Below are 14471 nucleotides of genomic sequence, written 5' to 3'. Positions count from 1 at the left end.
AAAACTTACAAAACACACTGGGTTCAAAGGGTTCTTTTGCGTACCTGCGTCTCTCATATAATGGATCTCGTCGAAGACGACCCACGCCACTTCCCTCATGATTTCTGAGCCGCGGTACAGCATGCTCCTCAGGATCTAAATGATTTATTTATTTTTTTAAAGTCAGCATTACATACACATAACTACATTACAAAATGTACAAGTTTACACATTTCTGAATTGTAATATAGATTCTTAGTCAAATAAAAATCGTAGTTGAATAGCTGATTTTATTGTCGATTATAAAATAGTATCATTGATAGGGTGACTTACTGTAAGTATATCTCGTGAGACCAACATGTTTTTTATTTTACTTTTGGGAAGGGTTCTTTTGAGATGACACTAATATTTTTAAAACAACGGAGAAAAATGTGATAACCATAGAAGTGTCTTTGTACTGGCTGGTCAATAGCTTGAATTTACATCCGACTCATTAAATTTGCTTGGTGGTCCAGCCAGCTTCTGTTCTTAATGGGTACTAGCGACATTAGGGCTGGCCGATAACAAATTTTGCTTGACGATGTGTTGACCAAAAAATTATTGCCGTGAAACGAGATTATTGCCATGATTTTTATGAGACTAAATTAACCATTAATTTACCGGTAATGATAATACATAATAATAATGCATGTATATCCTTTCAAATGCATTTGTATTTCTTGTGTATTTGAACATTGTAATTGGAATGAAAACGTTTAAAATTTCCAAGTAAAATAAAACAAACAAATAATGAAATATATTTTGTTGGCAAAATTTTGCACTTCAATAAAAATTATAACTAAAAGCAATAAAATATCTTAAGATGGGGATGGGGTGGCTCAAATATACACAATCATATCAATAAATAAAATAGCTAAATAAAGTATTGACAAACAAGGTTGCACTTCAATATTTAACATGTAGGCAGATGTCAAGTTGTATGTTACTTAACTGCCAATCAAGTTAGGACATTTTAAACAAAATTTCAGAGTAAAAATATAAACACTACAGTATAAACGAATGTATTAACAGTCATATGCAAAACAAAATTTAGTCTGGCAGATTACGAGTGAGGAACACCGACATGACATAACAGCACTTTTCCACTCACTTGTCACCTGGCTTCTTCACCAAACGCAAAGTGAGTGCGAAATGAGTTTGGACTGTCGGCAAACTGGCTTCTAGGTCTTGATAGGCTCATCTTGTTCCAAAGGTTTAAACTGAAATATTCCCACATTGGTGCAATGGCATTTGGTTTTGTGCTCATCTTGTCCATGTTAGCTGCTACATCCTAACTAGTTGCACTTTGTTATGCCAGCGCCCTGTGTCACTGCACAACCATTCAATGACACCTAATGAGGACAAGATAATTCACCCCCTTCTTTTCATTTTGCTATGGTACAAACACATGGAGCTACTAAAAGCGAAGAAACGCGTGAATACTCTTTAAGTATACACATAGCGATTTATCAACGCTGTAAAACTTACGACCTTAATTTTCATTTATCGTCAGTTAATGGACTTACCGAATATCGGCCCAGGCATAGGCGCCATTTAGCCTTTCTTGAAGAAAAATGCCCTCGGCTTGCGTTATGTTTTACAACAAAGACGAACATTTTGGGACAAATGAGGATTGACAACTTTATCTTTTTTAACCTGAATATACGGAGCATGAACTGCTGCTTATGGAAGTGAGCACAAACAGAGGATGAAACATTGGAGCAGACGGAAGCCGTAAGAGTGACGTCGGCATGACTTGCGGGTATAAATGTGGAACTTGGAGACAAGCTACGATTACATACTGTGCATATATATACAGTACATATAAGTCAACTTGAAAAAACTTCCTCGGCCAGCTAGACCAAACACACCATCGAGTGAGTCACTATAATATTGATCATGATACATGGAGCACACCATGCCTGTTATTACAGCTGAAGTACATACACTGTCAAGCTAGTTGTGTACTAACACTTCATGAAATGTGGGACAATACTTTACAGATACTGTAACATGATTGTATATGCTTTTCAGTCAATACAGATTTGTGTCCCATCACTTTGTGTTATCATAAATTCAAAAGCGATTCAGCTGCTGACGCAAATGATAGCTTATTTAATTCCGTAGATACAGTATCTTACGGCTAATGCCTTTGCATGCCATCCCGAGACAATGTCTTACTACGCTAGAAAACATTTTTTCTCAGTGTTCGCTCTTACAATAACAATTTCGCTCCAGATTGGGTGTTATACAGGTTATGGAATGTAAATGAAGCATTGATGGCGGTTTTTGGATGCATTTTTAAAGTGATTTAGCGGCAGAATGGATTGCTCTCATTAGCTGCATTGCCAGACATCAAGAACGAGACCCATCCATCCATTTTCTACCGCTTATTCCCTTTGGGGTCCATTTTTACAAATTAGAATGCAAAAAAAAAATTGTCTTCATGTCTCTCATTAGGATTGTGAACAACAGGCAAAATTCCCCCAAAAAAGAGCAGATTCTCTTTAAGTATAATCTTGACATTTGTATTTCTTAACACCATTTTTTATGTGTTGCGTAAAGCATCAACACGCCTAGTCTAGATGAAAGGAAAAGTGAGCAAAACCTAAAAGATTTAAGTTGCCAAAAGCAGCAATCAAAAATGAGGTTTTCAGCGCAAACACAATGTTGATTATTTTTGATTTATCAATTATATTTAGATGAAGATGGGGAGAAAAGACGCATACTCGTAAATGACGTGTGCAGCAACAACAACAGGGCAAGCAAACATGGCTGTAGATGTGAAGTTAAATCAAGAAATGCAACCTTATCCGAGCAAAAACGATGCATGATTTACCCGGAGAGTCTTGATACCAATTTCCCTGACCCAGACACACACGAAGAAGTTGTAGGCCTCCATGCTTTTCCAAGTTTTCATCTATTTTGTCGTGTAGAATGACGACTGGAGCACACGATAGTTCGATAAGTCTGGGAACACCACCGGAAGTTAATCTTCGATCCTTTTTTTATAAAGAATGGGGATCGATTCCATTGCATAGTTAATTTTTGTGTTCGTAACTGCTTTTTGGAGGAAGATCTAGGCCACTTGCATCCTTAAAAAGTTTGCACGCTGCTTGCTGCACAATAGCCATCTTGGATTGGTTGACCACCACTGTTTTTCACTTCCGGGAAGAAGTCAAGTGACGGAATAAAAGCAACACTTGGCTGAAGACACAATTAAGGCTGAAACGACGCGTCGACGTAGTCGACGTCATCGGTTACGTAAATACGTCGACGCCGTTTTTGTGCGTCGGCGCGTCGCATATTTACGTCACACTACTGTCATGGCGGAGCGCAAAGCAGACGATGCGAGCGAGGGGAAAAAAGCACGCCAAAAGTCGTCAAAAGTGTCGGAGTATTTCAATAAACGGCCTAATAATGTTGTTGTATGCAGACTATGTCGAGCGGAAATGGCCTATCATAGCAGCACAACGGCTATAAATGATAAATGATAAATGGGTTGTACTTGTATAGCGCTTTTCTACCTTCAAGGTACTCAAAGCGCTTTGACACTACTTCCACATTTACCCATTCACACACACATTCACACACTGATGGAGGGAGCTGCCATGCAAGGCGCTAACCAGCACCCATCAGGAGCAAGGGTGAAGTGTCTTGCTCAGGACACAACGGACATGACGAGGTTGGTACTAGGTGGGGATTGAACCAGGGACCCTCGGGTTGCGCACGGCCACTCTCCCACTGCGCCACGCCGTCCCTATGAACGAACATTTGAAAAGAAAACCCCCGACAGCGTTCTTGCCATCACCATCAACTAGTCAATCGTCCGCGTGCGTATACGTTGTCATTATTACACAAAAACATGAATGTGTCATTTGTATCTGCGTTGTAAATTCATAAACTAAAGCACCGTTTCGCTCTGAGAGGCGCGTTTGGCGTGCCTGTTCAGTGTTTACAAAGACGCGCTCCTCTTTAACGCTGTGGAGAGGCGGCGGCGGCGAGCGAGCGGCGAGGCGGGGCGCGCTGGGAGCGACGCCGCAAGAGACAGGGGACGACGAGCGAGCGAGGAAGAGGAGCTGAAAAGCGAGAAAAGACTTTGTGTAAAATTAAAAGATTGTAAACCTGGCAAAGCCGTCTGGCGTTCAGTCTGTCGGTCCTGAAAGAACCCCACGGCACAAGACGTGTCACAAACGCTAACGTTAATTAGTTGTGCAAATACCTTTTACAACATTAACAGTTACATATACTATGTACAAACCAACAATTAACTTTCACTTTAATCATACTATCATTGTGTTATTAAGCAAAATAAGCAATACTTTTACTTTTGTTGAAATGTTTACACTGTACACTTTTTTGTATTGGATGTTTAGCTTTATTTTTGCACATTTTAGCAAATAAGCAATACTTTTACTTTTGTTGAAATGTTTACACTTGTTACAGAATATTTCCGTTTTTCACTTTTTTGTATTGGATGTTTATCTTTATTTTTGCACATTTTAAAGCAAAATAAGCAATACTTTTACTTTTTAAATGCTTATACTATTCCAGAATATTAAGATTTGCACTGGATGTTTACTTTTATATTTGCACATTAAAAAGCAAATAAGCTACTTTTAATTTTGTTAAATGTTAAAAGTTTTAAATGTTTACATTGTTACAGAATATTTTGTCATGTTGTTGTCAATGTTGACTGAGTGGCCATACTTTTTTTTTGTAAATAAAAGCCACGCCTTTTGAAAAAACTGGCCTACATTTATTTTTTCCTCTTCATTTTAAATAAAAAAAATAATCGGTAAAAGGAAAAATAATCTATAGATTAATCGAAAAAAATAATCTATAGATTAACCGATTAATCGAAAAATAAGCTATAGATTAATCGATAGAAAAATAATCGTTAGCTGCAGCCCTAGACACAATATCATATTTCAACGCAGTAACTCACCTCTGTTGTCATGACGAGACAGGACGCGGTGGGGTTGATGGTAACGTCGCCCGTCATCAATCCAACGTCCTGGAACTCTTCGTACATCTCTCTGTACTTCTGATTGGAGAGAGCCTTAATGGGGCTGGTGAAGATCACTCGCTGCTTCTCTCGGAGGGCGAGCGCAATGGCGTATCTACAAGAGTGGTGATTAGGTCATTAAAAGTCAAATAAAAAGTTTGCGGTAACGTAAGACAAAATTAAAATCCTCACTCTGCACAGACGGTCTTTCCGGCAGAGGTGTGAGCTGAGACGAGCACAGACTGGTTGTTGTCGAGGCATAAGATGGCCTCGCGCTGGAAAGGGTCCAGAATAAAAGGATACTCCTGCAAAACCAGACAATAGGCTTGTAAGTATGCATTGGGTCCGCAAAAGGATTACAATTTAGAATACTACCACATTTTAGGGGAGAAAACACCTGTAAAATTAGAACCACCAAAAGACAGAAGACTGCAGTTTAGAGAGCATCAAATAATTCACTTGATGTATTTTACTTTTTTCTATTTTTTTTTAGCAAAAACTTATTCCAGTAGAATATACACAGGAAGCTAGGTGACGTAAGCAAACTCACATTCTTCTCCTTCACACTTGTCATCACTTATTAAAGTAGAAACAGTGTTTAATTGTTTTTACAATGTTTAACTTTTTTTTTTTAACATTTTAAGGCTAATTGTAAGAAACTTGGACAATATTTATTTTCTATTATTATCATTTACAAATCACATTATCCCTCTGTTGCAAGGTATGTAGAATAGGAGATTTGCATTCATGCCGACACACTTTAACCTCGGGACAGATTTGGTCCCACTGTCCCCCATTATAACCACATATTGTTATATATTACATACCAGACATGTAAAGCTTCTCCCATGAACACCTATTACCCAAAACATATTACCGTATTTTCCGCACTATTAGCCGCACCTAAAAACCACAAATTTACTCAAAAGCTGACAGTGCGGCTTTTAACCCGGTGCGCTTTATATACGGATAAATATTAAGATTCATTTTCATAAAGTTTCGGTCTCGCAACTACGGTAAACAGCCGCCATCTTTTTCCCCGTAGAAGAAGCGCGCGGTGCATGCTGGGATATGTGACGTTTCATTTCCATTTGTGTGTTTATGTAAAGACCCCAAAATGGCTCCTATTAAGTGTGCTGTCTGTCTAATTATAAATAATGCAGACGAGGCGTGTTAACTGAGTTCTCAACGTTTACTCACAGCGTGCTCATAACCACATTCTAGCTCCCAGCATACAACGCTTCTCAGGGCTACCGCGCATGCTCGTCACTATCGTTGCATGCTGGGTAGTGTAGTTGTTATATTTGCTAGCTCATAACATCACATTAAGAGACACGCTTACGCGCTTAATTCAATACTCGCCGTCATTCCGGGTGGATTGACAAAAGACCTCCAGCCGCTAGATATTGGTGTCAACAGGGCATTTGAAGCTAGACTGCTAACTGCGTGGGAACAGTGGATGACGAAGAAGCGTGCGGTGCATGCTGGGATATGTGACGTTTCATTTCCATTTGTGTGTTTATGTAAAGACCCCAAAATGGCTCCTATTAAGTGTGTTGTCTGTCTAATTATAAATAATGCAGACGAGGCGTGTTAACTGAGTTCTCAACGTTTACTCACAGCGTGCTCATAACCACATTCTAACTCCCAGCATACAACAACGCTTCTCAGGGCTACCGCGCATGCTCGTCACTATCGTTGCATGCTGGGTAGTGTAGTTGTTATATTTGCTAGCTCATAACATCACATTAAGAGACACGCTTACGCGCTTAATTCAATACTCGCCGTCATTCCGGGTGGATTGACAAAAGACCTCCAGCCGCTAGGTATTGGTGTCAACAGGGCATTCGAAGCTAGACTGCTAACTGTGTGGGAACAATGGATGACAGAAGGCGAACACACCTTCACTAAGACAGGCAGACAGCGCCAGACGACGCCAACATCTGCCAGTGGATCGTAAATGCCTGGGCAGATATTTCGGTCACAACTGTGGTCCGAGCTTTCCGGAAGGCAGGATTCACAGAACTGCTGGACAACAGCGACACTGACTCCGATGACTTCGACGAGACGGAACCGGCCATTTTAGATCCCACATTTGCCCAACTTTTCAATTCGGACACCGAAGACGAAGAATTCGAAGGATTTACGAATGAAGAATAACTTCAGAAAGTGAGCGCTATGTTTATTTTGTGTGTTGTGACATTAACGTTCGAGCAACATTATGTTGCTATTGCTCTGCACTATTTTGAATTTTACTATGTTTGTGATTGCACATTTGCGTACATTTTGGGACAGAGTTGTTAGAACGCTGGTTTTTAATATATTATTAAAGTTTGACTGACCTATCTGACTGTTTTTTTGACATTCCCTTTAGCGCAGCGTAGGCGCGGCTTATAGTCCGGGGCGGCTTATAGGTGGACAAAGTTTTGAAATATGCCATTCATTGAAGGTGCGGCTAATAACCCGGGGCGGCTTATAGTGCGGAAAATACGGTATACATTTTTGAAAAAAATATTGCATGTCTTTTTGTTCTTTTATGACAAAAAATAGGAATATAAAAAATATAATTTAAAAACTTCATATCTATGGTTAAGTTTGTAGTTGTGAAAAACAACTGAAACGGTGAGTATGGTAAAACATGTTTTTACATATTAATTATACTTTTATGAGTGGGAACATTTTGGAACTTTAGGATAACATTTTTTTTTACTATTTTTATTAGTATAAATATAAAATAAACATTAAATTACATTATACAAAGTATAAAAAAATATTTGTATAGGAAACAAAAAGAAGCCCAAATGCCTTATATGACAGACAGGTCACCCAATAAAAAGAAAAGCAAAACAAGAGACAACATAAAATAACAAGATTGTTCAAATTCCAAATTATTTAAAGTTAGAAATTAGTATTTATCTGCTTTGAAAGAAGTTACCTCAACAAAAAAGACCTAAAGATTTTGTGTCAAAGGAGTTCCAAAGTTCATCCAAAGATGCCTCAAGGGTTTATTACCCAGGGTTAATTTGTTTTTACACTTGTGTAACAGTTAACCCTTGAGTCCGTAGTAGAAAATAACAGTTTTACATACCGTATTTTCCGCACTATAAGGCGCACCTTCAATGAATGAGCTATTTTAAAACTTTGTTCATATATAAGGCGCACCGCATTATAAGGCGCATAAAATAGACGCTACAGTAGAGGCTGGGGTTACGTTATGCATCCATTAGATGGAGCTGCGCTAAAGGGAATGTCAACAAAACAAATAGTGATTGTACTGACACTTCTACTTGCTGCTCTCTGTTCAACAACTCACTGTTCGAGTTTGTCCTCCAACTGTAGCCATCTCGCTTTGTTCCCTCGGAAACTCTGTTTAGTCTTCTTTACTTGGCGCAGGTCATCATGTTGCTTCCTCCACTTCCGCACCATTGATTCGTTAATGTTAAATTCTCTCGCTGCTGCTCTATTCCCGTGTTCAACTGCGTGACTGATCGCCTTGAGTTTAAACTCTGCGTCGTAAGCGTGTCTCTTAATAGTGAAGTGAAGTGAATTATATTTATATAGCGCTTTTCTCTAGTGACTCAAAGCGCTTTACATAGTGAAAACCCAATATCTAAGTTACATTTAAACCAGTGTGGGTAGCACTGGGAGCAGGTGGGTAAAGTGTCTTGCCCAAGGACACAACGGCAGTGACTAGGATGGCGGAAGCGGGGATCGAACCTGCAACCCTCAAGTTGATGGCACGGCCACTCTACCAACCGAGCTATACCGCCCCAATAATAATAATAGGAGCCATTTTTGGGACTTTACATAAAGTTTAGGTCTCGCAACTACGGTAAGCAGCCGCCAACTTAATTTTCCCCCGTAGAAGAAGAAGCGCTTCTTCTTCTACGGTAAGCAGCCGCCAACTTCATTTTCCCCTGTAAAAATGAAGTTGGCGGCTGCTTACCGTAGTTGCGAGACCTAAACTTTATGTAAAGACCCAAAAATGGCTCCTATTAAGAGACACGCTTACGATGAAGAGTTTAATCTTAAGGCGATCAGTCACGCAGTAGAACACGGGATTAGAGCAGCAGCGAGAGAATTTAACATTAACGAATCAATGGTGCGGAAGTGGATATGATAAGAAGCGCTTCTTTACCAAAAGCAGCAATCAAAAATGAGGTTTTCAGCGCAAACACAATGTTGAATATTTTTGATTTATCAATTATATTTAGATGAAGATGGGGAGAAAACACGCATACTCGTAAATGACGTGTGCAGCAACAACAACAGGGCAAGCAAACATGGCTGTAGATGTGAAGTTAAATCAAGAAATGCAACCTTATCCGAGCAAAAACGATGCATGATTTACCCGGAGAGTCTTGATACCAATTTCCCTGACCCAGCCACACAAAGAAGTTGTAGGCCTCCATGCTTTTCCAAGTTTTCATCTATTTTGTCGTGTAGAATGACGACTGGAGCACACGTTAGTTCGATAAGTCTGGGAACGCCACCGAAAGTTAATCTTCGATCTTCTGCGGCCACACACCCCTGAGCATGAACACACGCTCGTCTCGCAACTGGGCATTTTATAACGTGCTTAAAAATCACCGAGCTGCAACAATGCATAGGGCTGATTTGTGCAACAAATCAGACATTTTCTAGCATCCAACATCAAACAATTATTTCCTCAACTATGACCATCATTGCTCGCCTGCGACAAGAAGCTAACAAGCCAAATACTACAGTCCATGAACATTGCTCCAAAGCACAGAACTTTGACTTATGCAAAGGCAGTAATATATGATAAAACAAGGCGGCAGCTAAAGAACTACTCCCGTTTTTCCCCTTTATATCACACAGAAAAAACTCGCCAGGTGAACGGCTGATTTTACTACTTTTGGCACTGACGTAAGACAACCATGTGACTCGTGTTCCATATGTGACCGTAGGATAAATATAACAAATATAATACAGTACTAAGACTATAGTTGCCATAAACAATTAGCTTCTACAAAGGGCGGCACAAGGGGTCGTCTGTGGCTCGTGACTTGTTTGTCATTGGCCTTAGGCACATTAGAAAAAACACCAGAAAAAATTGGGTAAAAAAGCTAAAAAGGTTGGTGACCACAGCTGTACACATTTTTTTATTTCTTTCTTTTTGCTTTCAAAACAGAAAAGATCATACAAAATGACGACACAATAACAAAACCTTAATCGTTTCACTTGACCGATTTACACCATTTAAAAAGAACCGAATGATGTGGGCACTTTCGACACGAGTTAAAGCTTCTGTGTGGCTGCATTATGATGCTGCCCACGTGAGGCTACAGATACAAGGTAGTGAACGCTTAAGAGAGAGTATGTTACTTAAAGGGGAACATTATCACCAGACCTATGTAAGCGTCAATATATACCTTGATGTTGCAGAAAAAAGACCATATATATTTTTTGACTGATTTCCAAACTCTAATTGGGTGAATTTTGGCGAATTAAACACCTTTCTATTATTCGCTCTCGGAGCGATGACGTCACAACGTGACGTCACATCGGGAAGCAATCCGCCATTTTCTCACTTTCGTCGGTGTGTTGTCGGAGGGTGTAACAACACGAACAGGGACGGATTCAATTTGCACCAGTGGCCCAAAGATGCGAAAGTGGCAAGAAATTGGACGAAATTTGTTCAAAATACGAGGCTGTGGGGAAAGCCGACGAAATGGTCAGTTGTTTGTTCCGCACACTTTACCGACGAAAGCTATGCTACGACAGAGATGGCAAGAATGTGTGGATATCCTGCGACACTCAAAGCAGATGCTGACATCAACTCCAAAACTGGACAGATCAGCTTTCAGGAAAAGAGAGCGGATGAGGGTATGTCTACAGAATATATTAATTGATGAAAACTTTATTCATTACTCGCGGTTTTACGTAAATTATTATACATAAACTGTGTTTACCAATAATTTAGCTTAAAAACATTTATTTTTTTCAATCATTCGAGTACATTCGGGTAGTCTTGTGTAATGCAGTATTTTGTGTCTATTTAGGTATGGTTAACCTGAGTGCTGAAATCGTGGAAAAATATATGTTCTTAGCGCGCCTGAAATGGGCTGTCTGCACTCTCAAAGTGCATGTTGTTGCCAAATGTATTTCATATGCTGTAAACCTAGTTCATAGTTTAGTTTGTCAGTTTTCCTTCAATTTCGTTTTCGCTACCTGCCTCCACACTACAACCATCCGTTTCAATACATGCGTAATCTGTTGAATCGCTTAAGCCGCTGAAATCCGAGTCTGAATCCGAGCTAATATCGCTATATCTTGCTATTCTATCCGCCATGTTTGTTTGTATTGGCATCACTGTGTGACGTCACAGGAAAATGGACGGGTGTATATAACAATGGTTAAAATCAGGCACTTTGAAGCTTTTTTATGGATATTGCATGATGGGTAAAATTTTTTTTAAAACTTCGAAAAATAAAATAAGCCACTTGGAACTGATTTTTAATGGTTTTAACCCTTCTGAAATTGTGATAATGTTCCCCTTTAAATCTCCTCTAAAGTTACTTAAGGTTTACAATATTGACAACGTACTTACCACTTTTTGAGGGAAACCCCAAATAAAAAATGACCAAAGCAGTTGCATAGCAAAAGTTATACCTTGGCTGCCTTCCCTACTCGAGGCTTGAGAGGTTTGTATTCGTCACAGGAAGGAAGAGCGACCTGTTAGGGAAGTGAATGATCTTTAATAACTTCATAGAGCTTATGCAAGTGTATAAATACATTACATTTTGTTTACTCGCCTCATGAGAACAACCTTCAATCGTCTCCACTTGCTCCACTTTGACTTGGGGCATAAATTCTGCAAGGCTGATATAAACAAAACTCATTACCCATTATGAATACCACTATTATTGCCTACCTAAAACGCATAATAGCTCAGTTGTGCTTACATGGCAACCTTTTGATAGCATTTGCTTTAATCGAGAAGTATAATATGCTTACTTTAAGTCATTAGCAGAGGTGGCGTCAAGGCGAGGTTTCTTCCCCAAGCAGAGCTCCTCTCCTCCGTCACTGTCCGGCTCCCTCTTGGTCCTGGTGGCCTGGCGAGCATCGCTGTCATTAGTTTGACCTGCTGTTTTCCTAAATGGAGGACATTGACACACATTTTGGTTACTTGCCACCTTAATATGAACGCCGTTCAACCCGTAGACGTACTAAGGCTGGATTACAGCAGTGTTTTTCAACCATTGTGCTGCGGCACACTGATGTGCTGTTGGAGATTATGTAGTTTCACCTATTTGGATTAATAATATTTTTTGCAAACAAGTAATTATAATCCGCAAATAATGTGCCGTTGTTGAGTGCCGGTGCTGTTTAGAGCTCGGCAGAGTAACCGTGTAATAATCATCCATATCAGTAGGTGGCAGCCGGTAGCTAATTGCTTTGTGGATGTCGGGAACAGGTCGTTTGAGACGACAATGGTTTGTCGTGATCACTATAATGATATGCAGGCGGCAGCGTGCAGGTAAAAAGGTATCTAATGCTTAAAAAATAAAATAAACAAAAGGTGAGTGCTGCTAAGAAAAGGCATTGAAGCTTAGGGAAGGCTATGCAGAACAAAACTAAAACTGAACTGGCTACAAAGTACGGTAAACAAAAACAGAATGCTGGACGACAGCAAAGACTTACAGCGTGTGGAGCAGACGGCGTCCACAAAGTACATCCGAACATGACATTCAACAATGTCCACACAAAAAAAGATAGCAACAACTTTAATGTTCTTGATTGCTAAAACAAAGCAGGTGCGGGGAATAGCGCTCAAATGAAGACATGAAACTGCAACAGGAAAATACCAACAAAACTGAAAAAGACACCAAAATAGGAGCGCAAGACAAGAACTAAAACACTACACACAGGAAAACAGCAAAAAACTCTAAATAAGTCACGGCGTGATGTGACAGGTGGTGACAGTACACCAATTTTGGGAAAAGAGCTATATTGATGCATGCTTGGTTATGGTTTAATTCAGTGGTTCTCAAATGGGGGTACGCGTAGCCCTGGGGGTACTTGAAGGTATGCCAAGGGGTACCGGTACATGAGATTTTTTTTTAAATATTCTAAAAATAGCAACAATTCAAAAATCCTTTATAAATATATTTATTGAATAATACTTCAACAAAATATGAATGCAAGTTCATAAACTGAACATCAAATCAAGTAGGCTATTCCATTCATTACCATAAACCCAGAGTTTCCCCCATGCCATGATGGTTTGACCCTCACTAAAATGTCTGTCAAAAAGAACTGTGAAAAGAAATGCAACAATGCAATATTCAGTGTTGAAAGCTAGATTTTTTGTGGACATGTTCCATAAATATTGATGTTAAAGATTTATTTTTTTGTGAAGAAATGTTTAGAATTAAGTTCATGAATCCAGATGGCTCTCTATTACAATCCCCAATGAAGGCACTTTAAGTTGATGATTACCTCTGTGTAGAAATATTTATTTATAATTGAATCACTTTTTTATTTTTCAACAAGTTATTAGTTATTTGTATAACTTTTATTCCAAATAGTTCAAGAAAGACCACTACAAATGAGCAATATTTTGCACTGTTATACAATTTAATAAATCAGAAACCGATGACATAGTGCTGTATTTTACTCCTTTATCTCTTTTTTTCAACCAAAAATGCTTTGCTCTGATTAGGGGGTACTTGAATGAAAAACAATGTTCACAGGGGGTACATCACTGAAAGAAGTTTGAGAACCACTGGTTTCATTCATATCCAACAATTGCGACAACGACTTTTTATTGTCTACTGAGTTTCATTTTTAATGATTTCTGCTGGTGGTGTGCCTCCGGATTTTTTCAAAGAAAAAAATGCGCCTTGGCTCAAAAAAGGTTGAACAACACTGGATTAGAGGATAAAAAGTGCAAAAGCGTGTACAAGAGATGTGCTAGCTAGTTTGTTGACGTTACAGTACACGTGATGCTAGCTTGTCGGCGCCTAACCTCCACGCTTTTCAAAAAACTGGGAATTTACCATGTTCAATTCGGCTAAAACAGAGCTTATAACTTACCCTGTTTCCACAGCAGTCGAAACCGACAGTTTTTTACTAGTGGTAGGCTGCTGTTCATCGTCAAACACGCTGAACAGGCAGTCTCCGAAAGGGTCAGCCATGATTATTGTCGGCACGCTTCCCACAATGCAACACGAACTTGATACGTGACGTTTCAAAGCAGCCCTAGTTGCCAGATGTACGATAGGCATGTATTTTTATACGACCAGTAAATCAGAAATTATATTATGTACGATGATTTAACCCCTTCAGTACATGTCCATTACAATACTTAAAACAGGATAAGCCATGCACTACTTGTCTTAGGTATCTCTTTTACAGACACATTGGGCGTTGTTCTACCAGTGGTAGCTTTTTAACAGTGCTGTTAGTTTATTTTAAG

At 39.3% G+C, this 14471-nt stretch overlaps 1 protein-coding gene across 1 annotated transcript in view; it reads right to left on the bottom strand.

Annotated features, from left to right (window-relative positions):
- Positions 1-14243, bottom strand: part of mtrex (Mtr4 exosome RNA helicase) — a 37449-nt gene extending 23206 nt beyond the window's left edge. Inside the window, exons 1-7 of the mRNA XM_061927418.1 lie at positions 14090-14243; positions 12008-12145; positions 11806-11872; positions 11663-11725; positions 5219-5331; positions 4967-5141; positions 45-135 (exon numbers count right to left, since the gene is read on the bottom strand). Of these exons, the coding sequence (XP_061783402.1) occupies positions 45-135; positions 4967-5141; positions 5219-5331; positions 11663-11725; positions 11806-11872; positions 12008-12145; positions 14090-14190 (748 nt within the window). The 5' untranslated portion in view covers positions 14191-14243. The remainder of the gene's footprint in view (positions 1-44; positions 136-4966; positions 5142-5218; positions 5332-11662; positions 11726-11805; positions 11873-12007; positions 12146-14089) is intronic.
- Positions 14244-14471: the final 228 nt, after the last annotated feature.

This window comes from Nerophis lumbriciformis, linkage group LG32 (assembly GCF_033978685.3).
Source record: "Nerophis lumbriciformis linkage group LG32, RoL_Nlum_v2.1, whole genome shotgun sequence".
NCBI lineage: Eukaryota > Metazoa > Chordata > Actinopteri > Syngnathiformes > Syngnathidae > Nerophis > Nerophis lumbriciformis.
This window is presented reverse-complemented; position numbering and strand designations above follow the sequence as displayed.